The following is a 16,251-nucleotide window of genomic DNA, read 5'->3' as shown; positions in this document are numbered from 1 at the left end:
GTTTAACATCCTCTGCTCCCCCACCCACCCTACTGTTCCTCAATGCAGGGAATACTCATCAGCATTTTCTTTAGTGAACATGCACATCTTATAAAATGCTGCTCAGACAAAGATACTGTGGATTTTCCTGTAATATGTTCCCTCTGCAAAGAAGTGAAAAACTTAATTTGTGCTAGTTATAAAGCATACACTGGCTCATTTCTTGCATTTCACTGACCAGGGGAACAATGAGAATAAGTCAGAGTTCAAATTCTCTTCTTGAGACATGTCCTTCAGGCCTAAATATCTAAAATAAATAAATAAAAATATGGATTTATATGCCTGCTATAACTGAATTTTCTGCTAACAAGAATCTGAAATTGTCCTCACATCAGAGAATTGACAAGCCTCTTATTCTAGTCTTTTTTTCTTATGTTAGAGCAATTAGAAGAAAGTTCAATTAAATCATGCATATTTGCGATCAATTACAAACTGAAATTGAAGGGAGGCAAGGAAGAACTGTACATAAATAGAAGCATCTTTGCACTTCATGATTTTTCTTCAATGAATGTCAATGCACCTTGTAGAGATGTGTGAGTATCAATAGTGTGCCTTAAAGGGACACAAAGAAACTATTCGTATTTCTGTTGAGATGACTCTCAACTCGTTCCTTCTGACACTCTATAGATCAAGCTAGGATCATTGGCTAGCAGCCTGTGTAAAAGTGAAGGGTAGAAGCTAAAGTATCGTCAGAGACACTGATAATTTTAGCTCATGCAAATACCATGAAGCCCACCATTTAGTTTCAAATGTGGCAGTCAGGACGGATATGCCAGTACCTAACTAACCCGATCTAAGGTCTGACCCTGCAGAACAATATGTTAAGCAAATGATTACTTATTTATAAGGTCCACTCAAAGGGCTTAATCCCTTTTCCCTCAAAGGGAAAAAATATCTAATGATTTCTTCAGAAGTCTCTGAAGGTGGCAGGAAATGCCATAAAAGGAGAACACAAAATCACTTATATGAATTGGCAGTTTGTTTAGTAGTAACCCTTCAAGTGCAAATGTTAAAAATGAAAACACATACTTTTAGGGAGTATTGTACAAAGACAGATGTGTAATGTTTTAAAGTAGGAGAGACTACTATTAGGAAGTAGGAACTCACACAGAGATTGGTCGGTGGGTGGGTGACCTATATAGAAGACACATACAGATCAAAATATGTTTTAAGGAAGTAGCTGAATGCAAATTTCAAGAGCCTGCCTAAACAGACTCCCATCAGTTTCATCAGTAGTTACTGAAGCCTAGCATCCGTAAAAGTCAGTCCCTCAGCAATTTTATCTGGGGAGGGAAAGGGGGTGGGAGGAGTTGAATTGTGTTCCTAAATGTGCTTTCTGACCACTGATATTGCATGGAGTCACCAGGGAATGCAGCATGTGCACAGAAATGTGCCAATAAACTACTATGATACAGTCTAGAAAAAAAAGCCAAATCAAACAGCGCTGTAGGCAGAATTACAGACAATGTTGTAATTCACAGGCTAAATCCTGGTTAAGCTGAAATCAACACGCCATGAAAAAGTCATTGTCCAAACTCAAGATTAAATATTGAAAACTCACATCTATGAGTGGCATTAGTTTGCATCTTCAGTGCTCAAGAAGACTTACAATAACCAAATAATGCACCAGTTGGCCTCTATAGATCTTGGCAGCCCGACTCCCAGATCAAACATGTCCAGAAAATACATTAGAATTCTTAAATGTATCTTTCAGAGAACATCTTTAGCCACAACACTAACCATTCCCACCTTCCGAAGTGTTACTGGCAGACTAATAGGCTAAAACACACAAGCCTCCTAGTTTTTTTATTTGGACAGCTAGTCAGACACCAGGATGCTGCAGAAAGCCCGGCTCTGACTGAAATCAAACCTGCATGAACACTGTGCAGTTTCAGAACAGCCAAAGGGAGAGGTATGTAGCTCACATAAATCAAATCTTAACTTCTTTACATCTTTTTCTTAACAGTTGCTAGGATCAAGCAGGTCTCAGTCACCCAGAAAATCCCTGCCCAATAAATATGATTTTGTCTATTTTATGTCATCTCACATGACCCACTGAGGAGCGGTTCCAAGGAATAAGAAGGTCACCTGAAAAACTTGTGGTGTTGGTAAGATCCTACTCTGGAGCAAGTTGAGAGTAAGGGTGGAAAATTGTGCAGGAACAATAAGCATGACCATGTGGTTGTACTATCTATTTGGATTCAATGTGGAAACTTCACATTTCCCTTTTAAGTCTTTCTAATCCCACCTTCTCAAGGAAGCTGTATCAAGAATAAGGGTCTTAATATTAAAAGAAACTGGGTAGAAGTTAGCCATGAAAACCAGAGTTGTCACTGCTGAAGGCTACTCCTTAACTCCAACTGCAGTGCTTTTGCCCATTGTAAGGATAGAAAAGAAATTATTCCTCCAGATATTTTACACCTTCAGGCACCTGCCAGATCAGCCTGAACTGCCTAAGATAACTCCGTTGTGCAGCGTACAAAAACACAAGCACAGCTCTAATACATATGTTAAATATAAATTCTGAGAAACTGTGGAAAGTTAGAATGACATTTTTGTAGTGAGTTCCAAAGATTTCACAAGTACCTCATGAATCAGACAAAAGAAACCTGCTTGTACTTTATTATAGTGTAAAGTTTGAATTATAAATAATACTAAGGTGCTTGGTCTCCTTTCTGTCCTTTTCCTGCTCCTCTTTGTTTTATTTCCAGAGTACTAGATTTTTCTCTTTTAGGAGGCAACAGTCCAGGTTCAGTCCTCCTCTCTAATTTTTTTTTCCCCTGGTGCTTTTCATTAGATATTCCATATTCCTAACCATGACACTGCCTGGTCTAGAGAAACCCTGGCACAAAAAATGGTTCACAATTTAGGATGTTTTACTGCAGAGAAGAGGTACTAGTTGCACAGGATCAATTAAGAATATTTGTCTGCTGTGAAAACAGATGGTGCCAACCAAGCACATGGATTATAAACTCATGCCAGGCCTGTTGCACCTAAACTAACTAGACTTAGAGCCCACCATACCAATCAATAGTTAAAAATATGACAGCATAACCAAGGCCTTAAGCGTCACCATTTAACCAATACTGTAGTCTGCAGATAACTTCACTATAACTGGAGGCTATAAATAGGGATTTCCACAGGTTTGTTTGGGGGGAGGGGTTGTTCGTTTGTTTGTTTTTTGGTTTTTTAAACTGAGTCAGCCTTCCTTTCAAGTCAGGCTACCCATTCACACCAGAGAATTCTCTTCCTTTCTCCTCTTCCCCATCCCAAAAGGAAAACTTTACAGGACTCCACTGCCCTATAACACATTTCTGATTCCAGTCAATTTGTCTGCTGGGTAAGCCTTAACTTCTTTCAGGCAAAAACATACCAAAGCAAGCAAAAAGAATGTGCTGAGCATTTGCTCAGATATAACCAACTCTTCTGCTCTGGGAAAACTCTTTGTGATGCCAGTAGGTGCAACAGAATTATTTTGCAATCTGGACCGCTATACAGAAAGCATCATCCTAGCATCAATATAATGTGTGATCTGTTAGCAGCCCTTCATCACAAGACTTTTACAGCAGTGTTACAGTCGGTTTCCTGACACTTTCCACTGCCAGATCCTGTTTAAAGTAACTCTAGCTTTGCCAAATTTTAAACATGCTGGCTGAAGTTTTCCATGTCACGTGTCCCCCTGACACTACTGATTTTTTGGGTATGCAAAGCTGGTACAAGAAAGAAGTCAATGTCAGCAGTTCTCATGAAAAAGACAAGGAATGTTAGTATACCTTGCTTGTCCCCTTTCCATTTCTCCTGTCCCATTATAAAGCTCATAGAAACCATTTCACTAAGTGATCTAAAGCCCTGAGGCGCAAGTGCTCAAGGCACTATTTTCTCAGGTTCAGTGAGCATTCACCACTATGCAGTTGTATCAAAAGTCTTGGAGCTAGCATTACTTGCATATATTGGATAAAGCCTTGTTAAAAGCTGGCAGTTTGCAAAGCTTTCCAGGTATTTTTGTTGAGAGTGAACATGCTCCAGATCCAGAAGACATCTGTTCACTGAACAGGCAAAACTTCATGTCATAGAGCTCATTCTGTATTCCCACAGTGGTGGGAACCAAGTAGAACTTGTCTTGCAGAGGCCCTTCATGGTAAAGATAGACCCATAATTAACATCCCACCTCTTGCTATCCATGGGAGGATCATCATGTCTACGGTGGAAAGTACTGGGCAGACAGAGACCACAAAGATTCCCATGTGCCAGTATTCTTGTAGTATCTAGTAATTACTAGGAAACCTATTGGAAAAAGTTGCAACTCCTTCACCACTAATGACAGTCCATCTGGGTAACAACCGCTGTACTGCTGCTCTGTGAGCCACTAGCTCAGTATGCAGGAGGCCAGGTTGTTCAGCACAGCAGCCTGCTACAAGATACAAGCCAGTCACAAGATGCTAGCATCACAAGCATGCCATAGGATAAAATACAAGATTTCTCTCTCCCTACCCCCAATTCGGCTTTTATTAAAGGGAAATTAAACACAAACATGGTATAAGATGTTAAGTTTTAAAAATCCTGTTCTCAGGAATTACAAGAGGCCAGAATAAAGGTTCCCTCTACAGCTTTAATCCATTCTTTTGTGCATCTGTCTTTTACACAATCTTCCAATACAGATCATATGCTTCTTGCTAGGGCTTATGTCTCCTTTAGCATACAATACATTGAGAACAAGAAACAAATCAGAGCTGTTAAGCGAATGAAACTATTGTCCAGAGGGACAAAGGCTCTCTCCTATGAGATGGAATTTCTTCAATCTCTTAAGCACATGCTTATCTTTTTAACTAGGTGTCTTCCTCACAGCTTCCTTGCCCCCCACCCTTGCACCCCTACCCCTCCCAGCCCATGAGAGAAGCAGGGTAGTCACAGAAAAACTGCTTTAGTGCAAGTACATAGCAAACAAGGTAGGGAATTGCAATAGAAAGGGTGATTTGGGGTTTACACCTGAATTCTACCTTATATAACAAGATCACCTTCCTTCTGTTGCAGAGCTACTCTGGCAGACTAGACAAAGCTGAATTTCCATAGTTGCACTAATCTGTCTTCTTGCTTCCTGGATTGTGCTTAGGGCATCTAAAACTCAACTTACAAAAGTGCTGAGTGTTCAGAAACATGGCTGCAGACCATGCTTTAAGCACATGAGGTGCTATAAAAAGGCTGAGTACTGGGGGGGGGGGGGGGGGGGGGAAAGGAGGGGAAGGGGCGGAAGAGGGGGAAGGAAAATCAGCATTAAGCAAAAATCAGGTACTTTAGAGTAGTGATCACTTTGGACAATTCTAGTCTTAGTCTTTCTGTGGTAGTGTTTCCCTCTGCAGCATCTGTAAAAGAGGGAGAACCTCACCTCACAGCAGTGCTGTTAAGATATATTCACTGATATTCAGGAACATTCAGCAACTACAGTGATCAGCACTACAGAAAAGCCCATGAGGAGTTTAACAGTTCTTTATTCAGTACAGCACACAGATAGCGTGTCCTAAATAGGGCATGGGGTGATGCATTGTATGATGAGGATAAGAATATTGAATAGTCACTCATTCACTGGACAACATCCATCTTGTGCACTGAATGAAATAGAAGCCCCGTGGAAAAAAATACAATGTAAACCACACAAGATGGTCTTTAATTATATAGTATCTTGAGGCTTACCATCCAGAACACACATAGAAAGAGTGACTGTAGTTAAACAGTCTTCATGCTGATATTGCCTAGTTTTTTTAGGGAATGTTTTCACAAATATAAATGTTTCCATTAGATGCACTTAAAAAAAAAAAACTTTAATTAATGGCCATTCTGAATATTAATCAGCATCAATTTATTTATATAATGTGTATATTTTTTCTGTAAATACATATATTAAGTACTTGGGATGACAACTGTATGTATCTACACTGGTATCCAAGTTCCATTTTCTGTATGAGAATAAGCTACAAGTACTTTTTATAGGGGTTCAGCCTCAGAGAGTAGATCTGAGCAACTTTAAAATATGCAGGGATTGGTAAAGGTGCCTAAAGAAGACCTACATCAGGTTCATTCTCTTACAGTAGATCAGGTTATAGAAAGTAAGCCATGGTAAACCAACACGTACATCAAAAGAGCTTGACAACAGTTTGATAGAATGCTTTTGTTCAAAAATACTAACTCACAAAATGGAAGCTTTTAGTGGAATTGTATTAAACTGACTTTTGAAGAAATGCCTTGAAACTCCTTAAATAGGACTGAAATTCTTTTTTCTTATTATAAATGTCATATGGGAACAAATACACTTTAATTTGAATGATACCTCAAAGTCTAAAAAGAAAAGATAGCAAAAGACCCCATATTATGTTTATTATGTGAGAAAGCATATACAACATGGAATTGTTCTATGTCAATGTTTAAAACCTCTCTCTGCCTTAAGCACACACTTTCAGTACTAGCACCAGGATTGCTCTCAAGACAGAGAGCTAAAGAAATAAATAATAATAGTTTTAAAAAGAATCACCCTGCAGTACACAGCAATAATAGTAGCAGTAACCCTTTGGTACTAATATAATAATGATTGTAATCTGGAAGTTGTGACTCAGTAGTTTCATAAGCAGTGTATTAATTAAAATCCAACGTGATTACATTCAATTGTGCATTTTCCTTTTGTGAAAGGAAAAAAAAAACTATTATGGCAAGTACAAAGTCAGATTATGGCTTCAAAATAGAGTAAGCGTAGACTCTTTGCCCATTTGAAATAAAGAACAAATTTCACAAGTCAGGAATTTACAGGTTGCCCAGAGAGGTTGTGGAGTCTCCTTCTCTGGAGATCTTCAAGGCCCGCCTGGATGCAACCCTGTCTAACATGCTCTAGGTGACCCTGCTTGAGCAGAGCAGTTGGACTAGATGATCTCCAAAGCTCCCTTCCAACCTTACTGATTCTACGATTCTAATTTACTTTGTACACCTGTGATGAAAGAGCAGCAGGGTGTTAAACCCTAAATCAAACAAGAGGGCATACAGACACCTACTGTGTAACTACATGTTAACTGTACATAACAGAACTCTAAAAAGCAAGCAATCTTTCCTTCTAACTTAAAATTGCAGGCATGTGGAACAGCACTATAGTCTTTGGAGGAACAGACTGCTGCTTACAGCCCTAGGTTATATTATACACACTACAAACCCAAGCTGCACGCACACACACACATACACACTCTACTTTTGTGCTTGGTTGTACAGAACATAATGAAAGCCCAGAGAGGAGTAAAAGTCCAAATTTGCTGCACAGCTTCTCAGCTTTAAGTATATTTGTAGTGGCCTAACACAAGCATATTTTAAAGCTAATATAGCTTTTGAGTTTCTTTTCCATGCACACTGCTATGAAGAGGCACATTGTGTCAATCCTCACTGTCTGTGATAGATTTTCAGCGAATTTACCCTATCGTTACAGAGGCTGAAGGCCTGTGGACACAGCCTGCCACAGAAATTACAACATGGGAGGGATGCAAGAGGATGGGGCCAGACTTTTCAGTGGTGCAAAGCAACAAGACAAGAGGCAATGGGCACAAACACAGGAAGTTCCACCTGAATATGGTGGTGAAAAACTTCTTTACTGTGAGAGTAACAGAGCACAGAGAGGAACAGGTTGCCCAGAGAGGTTGTGGAGTCTCCTTCTCTGGAGATAGCCAAAACTCACCCGGACACGATCCTGAGCGACATGCTCTAGGTGACTCTGCTTGAGCACAGGAGTTGGACTAGATAATCTCCAGAGGTCCCTTCCAACCTCAACCACTCTGTGATTCTATGGGGACAGACCAGACCCAAACTGCCAAGATTCTTTTCATTAAAATCCCAAGACTCTGAAAGAGCTGGCACTTAGCATCCTTTGCTGCTCTAAGTCACTGATTTGTACCTGCAAGAACAGATCAGCCTAGAAATAAAAGTTGAAAGCACAAGCAAATAAACCATGAGCACACCTCTTGAAGCTTTTGCCCATAGCTTCAGGCAAAGGCAGAATCCATACCTCTGTACTTCTTTAGTGCTTTTTCCATCCTAAATTCATTCTTTGAAAGACGACTCAGTTGCCGCTTTAAATCCAAGAGGGATGCTTCTGGCCCTTCATTCACTTGTAGGACAGTTTTACTGTCTTGAACAATTTGCTTGTCATGTCTAAGTATTTAAGCTACATCTCTGTACAGGGCCACTCAGCTATAGTAGTAATACCTGCAAATGTATAAATACAATCAAACACACCTAAGTTTCTTGTTCCAGTTTAGAGACGGAAATTCACACAGTAACAGTAAAAGTGGGATACAGGAAAGAAGCAACAAGCAGAGGAAGCTAACTGGAAAACTGTCTGTCCATATAAGAAGTAGGGAAATGGGTCTCCTAGGTATCCCAAGATTTACAGGAGGGCCAAAGAGCGACTTCCTGCTATTCAAGTCCAGGCTGAAATATAATAAACCACTGCCAGCATAACACTGACTCATATCCATCAGATTTATAAATCAGTACTTTGATAGAGAATACTCTCCGTTGGCTTCACCACAGATAATTTTTAACTACTAAGACATACTGTTTAACTCACTCAATGTTAAATGTCATTTATGCAAAAAAACCTCCTCTGTGGTACATTTGTTAAAAACAATATTAAAAAAAAACCAGACAACTGAAATGTTTCATATTGCAAATATGGAAAGTTACCAAGTAGCCCTTAGGAAATAACTAAGGGCTTGCAGATTAAGATCAAAATTAGGCCCCTCCTCCTTTTTTGAAAGTTGTTTAATCTACGAAGAAAAAAAAATAATAAATTCTCACAGCTCATTATTCAGGCACTTATTTACTACAGAATGGGTACAAAATACATTAAAAAGTTAAAATGTAAAATACTTAAAATGTAAAAATACTTAAAACTTAGCCTGTGCTTGAAAGGAAAGCCATGCTGGTTAGAGGTGTGATTTGTTATCAATGTAACTACAGCAACATAAACTTCACCCCTCTTCCTAAGAAGAACAAAGCACAGCTTCATGAATGCTCTTATACCAGCATAGCTACCTCCACATCAAAAGAGAATCTGCTTCTAGAATAAAGACTTCTTACTTTAGCCCTTGAAGACTTAGGTATTTTAGGTATCTTTTTTTTCCTCCTAAAGCTCCTTAAGATTTCAACTCCTTAATTACAGACTACAAGAATGTTTACCAAAAAGGTTAAGTCCAAATCTTGCCATTTATCATGTGTGGTGCCATGGATGTTTCAACTGGTAAGAGGCTCCAAAGTCATTCATAAATACTTGAAGATATTCCCCATCATTCCATGAGACTTAAGAGCGCATCAGCCCAGGTGTGTGCAGGAATCTTTACTCCATCTGATAAAGAAGCATGCTGGAGGGAGGGTGTGGAAGTGTTTCCAAACCCCATGACTTACCTGAAGGCCAGTCTATGACTTTCTATGACCACATGTGTTGGAGGTCACATAACACACACAGGCATCCCATACCCTATAATGCATAAGCAGATGCACAGAAGCTGCCTTTCTGCAGGGCTTCCCACCTCCTTCAGCCCCACGAGGAAGCCTAGCATCCCAGTGCAGAGCAACATCACGCTCAGGGACCCTCCGCAGCCTGGGGCGAGAGACAAGCTGCGATACAGCAAGCAGGTGCTCACGCATGGGCGTGCAAAGCAACAGTAAGTTCAACAAGGCCAAGCATCTGAAGCTAAAACTTCTCAGATCTTTGAGGGGTAAAGAAGACTATAGCGCAAAAAAACAAAAACCAAACAAACAAGCAAAAAAAAGCTTTCCATGTAAAGAAAACTTGCACCACCTTAACCAAACTTCTTCCTATAAGCGCCATGGGTGGTTTTACGTTAACAGCCAGCAGCGGGGGTGCAAGGCACCTGTGCGGGGACCAGGCAAGCAGGCGCCGGGGTGGTTACTCCGCTCTGGACAGCTCAAAGCCCGCGCCCAGCAGCACCGACGAACGCCGGGTCCCACAGCCCGCGGCTACGCGCCAACCTGCTCCGACCCGCGGCCGCAGGGACGAGCCGCAGGGGGCGCGCGCCGCCGCTCCCAACGGCTCCCCAACGGCTCCCAACGGCCGCGCCGCCTCGCCTCGCCTCAGCGCGGCAGGCGTCGAGGCGCTGAGGCGCCGCGCGCGCCCGCCCCGCCGCCGCCGCCCGCCCCGCTCGCTCGCTCACCGAGCAGGAGCAGCCTGTGCGTCTGCTTGTACTCCCGCTTCTCCGCCTTCAGCGTCTTGTCGATGCTCTTGCTCCGCTTCTTGTCCGCCCGCTCCTTGGCCAGCAGGTCCTGCCGCAGCCGGTGCCGCACCTGCGGGTCGCCGTGCTCCGCGTCCGCCTCGCCGCGGCCGCCGTAGGGCACGGCGGGGCGCGCGGCGGCCAGCCGGGAGCGCAGGCTGTAGCACAGCCCCATGGCGCGGCGCGGGGCGCTGCCGCACGCGGGAGCTGCCGGCCCGCCCTCCCTAGGGCGCCGCGGACATGCTCTCCCGCGGGCCGCGCCGGGCAGGGCGAGGCGGCGGCGCCGCCCGGCCGCCTCTTAAAGCGGCCCCGCTTCGCCGGGGCTGCGGAGCACGTTGTCCCCGCCCCGCTCCCCCGCCCGCTCCGCACCGCGCCGGCCGGCGGCGGCGGCGGCGGCGGCGGGACGGCCACACGTGACGCGGACATGTTTACCGTATTCTTTGGAAAGCGGAGGCGCTTCCCCGCGGCGAGGCCGCCGCCGCCGGCGGAGCCCCGCGCCGAGCCGCGCCGAGCCGCGCCGAGCCGCGCCGAGCCGCGCCGCCTCCTGCTCCCGGCGCCGCACCTTGCTCGCTTCCGGCCGGGAGCGCTCCGACTCGCGAGCGGCTTCTTGGATGCTCTCCGCGCGCTGGCATGCGGCAGAGAGGGTGATGACCAAGCTCGCTCGCCAGCTCTCCCCTCTGCTTTGTGACCTCCGCCTCTGCTTTCTTACAATAAACCTCAGATCTACCCCCCGCTGCTGTCGGGTTACCTGGCTCGGGCGGTAACGCTGCCTGTGGTGCTGCTGTTCCCTCCTCCGGCAGCACGGTCGTGCGCTCCTCTCCGGACAGCTCTGGGTGCCCAGCAGTCCCGGGGGCCCAGCCGCGCATCCCGCGGCCCGGCCGCAGGGCCTCCAGCCACCTACCCGCGCTTTGGCGTGTCTCCTGCAAACAGCCGGTATGGTTATTATTAAAGTCTCGGTTTCTCCTTCCAGTGCTTTCTCATGAGTTGCGTGTTATCCATAAACTCCACTTTCAAAATCTTCCTGGGAGTCCGTGCTAGCCGAAGGCTGGAGCTAAGAGAGCTGCAGTGACCCTTTCTTCCCTCTTTATAAACACCACCCAGGAGGCTGAGCAGGTCATACCCTATAGCCCAGGTCTGGACCGTAGTCATACCGTTTCTGTTGATGAAATCAGCAGGACAGCTCTGAAGGGGTGAGAGCTACCCTGTAGGAACTACAGAACTGTCCACAGAGATCACTTAATCAGATGAGTTAACCAGCTTACATACCTTTTTTTATTATTATCTTTTGCTACTGCGTGACTCAAGAGTTAGACTTTTCAGGATGACCTAAACTAACCTGTTTGGGTCTTGCCTCTACTGGAAGGCAACACCAAACAGCTCCTTGGCAGCCGGCTGCTGGCGTGTCTGCAAGGCTCACCATCACGCTGCGCATGGGGAGGCGTCTCTGGGAACTGGCTCTCTGGCATCCTCCCCCCAGATTGTTTCCAGGCACAATCAACGAAGGCAAGTGGGGATGCCAGGAAAAAGTTCAGGAAATGTATTAAAATGATCTGTGAGTTTGGGCTCAAACACAGACAAAAGCAAATGTTTCACAGTGGGAACATACCCAGAGTTTTGCATCTATTCCATAAGTAGACACTGTGTGTTTATGTCCCTCGTAAGAAGGATGTCAGCTCTTTCAAGGACAAGCTTATTCCTGTTTGACTCATTTTCGGTAAGGCTCGGTAACAGGACCATATTCTTACCTCTTCACTGCCATAAGTTATCCTGGAAAGTCAGCAAGCTTGTTCCTGGAGAAGGACAGCACCTGAGAACCTCGGCCTCTTCACATTTGTGTCGCCTATGCAACACTAAGGGCACCTAGTCAGTAGCCTACTGCCTGGCTGTTACAGTAATTAGTAGGCATACGAATTAAATCATTACACTGCAGATGAGTTCACTTTACACAAATCACAAGTTTCACAACACTAAGCTTCAGAGACAGTTGTGTACTGCAGAAATTAATCAATCTCACAACATGTTTTAGATGCCCACATGACTCACTTCATCTCTGTTGCTGTAATGCCTTTTCCTCCACGACTGAGAGTCTGTCCATCTGATGAACATACCCCTGAGAATGTAATACACCAAGCAAATGGAAAGGTCAGGCTAGAGGATTACTAATAACAGCTTTCTTCTTGCATTTTTTTGGAAGGCAGTGGAACAGGGGTAGGGTTACCCTTAGAAATGGGACAGTTCTGAGAAGCTTGTTATGTTGTGGAGATCTGCATACTGTCTGCAAAAGGAACACCTTTTGTGCAAAAGGAACACGCTTTTCTTCACAAGCACTCAGGGAACACCTGAGTGCTTGTGAAGAAAAAAAAATCCAAACAAAAACAAAATGTAAAACGAGAAGTAAGAAAGCAGCACTCAGTCCATGAAATTGTTCCCCTGGCTCTGCAAGAAGATAAACATTTTTCCTATTTGTGCAGTTCACAGTAAGACAAATTCAGGATTTGTCTCTCTTGTTTTCATTGCTTTGAAAATCTTTCCAGTTCAGTGACAATTTTAAAGGTTATATCAAAGCTCCAGATTTTTCTACATAGCACATCAAACTTTGTTGTGAAGTCCTTTTCTCTCCCAGATATGATCTGAAGTAGAAATCTGAAAATGAAATAGAACTTGAAAGTGGAAGTCAGGCTTTCTCTCATTCTATTTCATCTCTAATTCCCAACCATAATACATAAAACTTATGAATTCCCTGTTTCAAAAAATCAGAAATTGCACATTCTGGTATATTCCTGGTTACAGCCCTGGGTATAGTTACTGTGTAACTGCATAGTAGTTCCTCAACATCCCCGTGTTAAAAGTGTCAGGCACTGTTTATCAGCTTCCCAGCTTGTTCCAGTTAAAGTCCGTGGCAAAATTTCTGGTGGACTTCAGTCACAGCAAGTCATATATTTCAACTGCATAAAGAGTGCATGACACACAGACAGATACAGATTGACAACTTCTTGAAATCACATTCAATTTGAAAGACAACAGAGGAAATTATCTCCAAGATCAAACCATCTTTTACCATTTATGTATATTATTCATCCACATACATGGAGAATTTATACTGTGGGCCAGATTCAGTTTTAAAGAGCACAGATTAAGTGGGTTTCACAAAAGAGTGTGTTTCCAACAGGGACAGGCCGTGCCCACAACCACACAACGTGTATTTACACTACTTCATCTATGCATGATAAACTGCATGGCATATTACTGCATGTAATACATTCAGCTTCTTTCAAACTCCCTAAGCAAAAAAATGTAACATACCACATTTACAAGAAGCAAGCAGCCATGCATAGTAAAGTGGGAGCTGAGATAAAAGTTTCTCAATTGTTAGATTCTTGCTATGAAAATTTACTTAGTAATTTTTATAGGAAAAACCCAAGAGAGTGCAAAATTGAATGAGCCAAATGCCTGAGGAGACTTGCCCCTCGTAAAGCTCAGCCACCTGTTGGGACAACGCGTGGCTGTACCAGCCCAGAGAGTGTTCTCCGCTCCAAGTGTATCGGAAGGCTCTCTGAGGCACTGAGTCTGCAGAAATATCGTGGCTGTGCAGTCTGCTGCTTTCCCATGCATCTTTACTCGCATCCCTCTGGTGGACTAGCAGAGTGGGGGTGACTTGAGACCCTGCCTCTTCCTGACTCCCCATCAGGGTAGGAAGGGAATAGAGAATTGGTCTCTCTGAGCGCAGGGTTCCAGATTTCTCTAGATCATTATTCTGCTGCCTCTACCATCTGCAACAGAAAAAAAAATGTAGAGGTGAAAAAGCAGAGCAGGCCATCTGGGAATGCAAAAGTTTCATGGAAAAGAGAAAGAGAGGCAGTAACTGAGACTACAGAATTAAAGAAGAGACAGGGACACACAAGTGAAAGAACTTGGACCACCACCAAGAAATACGTCAGCAAGAAAAATGTAAATGAGAAAAATTTGCATTTATTTGTGCCTTGGGAGAGAAAATAATTGATTAAACTCAAGACATCCTAGGAAAACTCCCAACCCTGTTACCGTAAGTGATCTATACATGCAATGTTCATTTCTTGTTGCAAAACATTAATGTGTCAGAGTCATTCATGAGCTTTCTGGTACTCCCCTCCCACAGGCAGTCCTCTCTCCAGTGCACTGATTTACACTCAACTTTTCCAATGTAGGTGGCTGTAGCCTGGCACTCAGTTAAAGGGACCTTCAGTAAAGGAGTTAGCTTTTCAAAGAGGCCCTGTAACTGCAGTTCCTAGCAAGCCTAGAGCAACAAGGGGTGCTGAGTACCCTTGAAAAATAAATCTTGCCACCCAAATGCAAAATGAGGCTTTCAGGGCATGAAGAAAGGCCTCTGCATTTGTAAAGTCAGAGTCTACATGATTCAACACTCACAGCCACTGAGTGTTTTCCATTAATTTTACCAGAAGCATGTTCTGTCCGATCTCTACATTTGGCCCTTTGCTTTAGGTCAATACGTAGTTGCTGTCCTCTATTTCCTATATTATTGTCTAGATCTAAAAAGGTAATTAAGTGCCTAATTTCAATCTTGGATTCCTAAATCCTTGTTCATGTATACATTTAAACTGTTAACTTTTTTCTTCTTTCAGATTTGAGAGCCAAGAGTTCCTAATACCTATAACCACAAAGCCACTGTCAGTGGCCTTGTCTCTTCTTTTAACTCATAGCCACTTCATCTGTAAAATGAACATCTAAATTTTCAGACAAGAGATGACTGTTACAATTTTACGTTTGTTACAAATGTTACATTTGAACTGTGTTTCAGATATAAAATGACAAAAGTGCCAAATGACAAAATGACTGGAAAGTCACATGAATGTGTTCCCAAAATACTATCAATAAATGCTATATTACTGTTACTGCACAGCAGATTTTCAGCTTCCCACCCTGGGCTCACAAGGACATAGGCTGAGCAAAACTACTCTTCACCTAGGAAGAGATTCAAAACCATTCCACGTATAAAGAGAGCAAAGCCTTTATGTGGGGAGACTGGAATATATGGCTGTGGGGGGACAGCATCCTGGTCTAAATGTCGGTTCTGACACCCTTGCAGTCCATCTTAGGTTTCCTGAACCTGCAGGGCCAAGTCCTGGACTCCAGAAGCAAAGCTGTGCACTTCAGTGCATGTGAAGCATAGCTGAAGTGATAGCCATCCAAGTCATTAATATCCCGATTGACTTTATGTAGATGTTAGTTATGCCAAAGCAATTCCCATGAGATCCTTCATCATCTCATCTAACTCTTATGTGCTCGCTGGTCCTAACAATGCAGAGAGCAATAACTGACTGGTTGTGGTAAGAAAAATAACATGCAAAGATGGTATGGGACTTGAATGTTTGTAGCTGTGAGTAGTGCGTTATGAGTTCAAACTGACACTGTATGTATAAATTAAAATGTGAGTGTTTGCTCCTGGGCCTATTCCTCTTGCCAAACTTCTGAAAGCACTCACTGAAGCATCTTTTGGTAGTAACAGCAGCCTAATTACTCTGACAAGTAGGGATCACTGGGCACAGAACCAGCCAGTATCAACATTCAAATTCCAATGTCCAAACTTTCCCCCTGTTGCATACAGTGAAACTGGCTATGTTCCCCCTTAACTATCTTTACAGACTCTTGGTTTATTCTTAGCATCATGTTTCAGCTTTATTTCAAGAATAACAAAATATTTACCCTTTTTCACCAATTGAAGATTGTCTGTGAGGTTCCCTACAGTGGCTCCTGCTGGCCTTAAGCTGTCATCTCGAGGAACAGGGTTTCAAGTGGGGGAAAAAAAGAGCATGTTTTAAAACTCCTTTCTGTACAGAAATCACTTAACCAGATGACCTACCTATTTCCCCTGGTTGCACTGGGGTTTATACATATACCTAGCAACAACCGACCACATAACAGGTATCCAGTGTTGGGCTAGAAAACCTCTGGGATTGTG

The 16,251-nt window shown here is 43.3% G+C and overlaps 1 protein-coding gene across 1 annotated transcript in view; it reads right to left on the bottom strand.

The window, feature by feature from the left end:
* The window catches only part of GNAS (GNAS complex locus), a 166,754-nt gene extending 156,269 nt beyond the window's left edge, over window positions 1–10,485 (bottom strand). The window contains exon 1 of the mRNA XM_062589525.1: window positions 10,239–10,485. Within this exon, the coding sequence (XP_062445509.1) occupies window positions 10,239–10,470 (232 nt within the window). The 5' untranslated portion in view covers window positions 10,471–10,485. The remainder of the gene's footprint in view (window positions 1–10,238) is intronic.
* Window positions 10,486–16,251: the final 5,766 nt, after the last annotated feature.

The sequence above is a fragment of the Rhea pennata genome, chromosome 16 (genome assembly GCF_028389875.1).
Source record: "Rhea pennata isolate bPtePen1 chromosome 16, bPtePen1.pri, whole genome shotgun sequence".
Taxonomy (NCBI): domain Eukaryota; kingdom Metazoa; phylum Chordata; class Aves; order Rheiformes; family Rheidae; genus Rhea; species Rhea pennata.
This window is presented reverse-complemented; position numbering and strand designations above follow the sequence as displayed.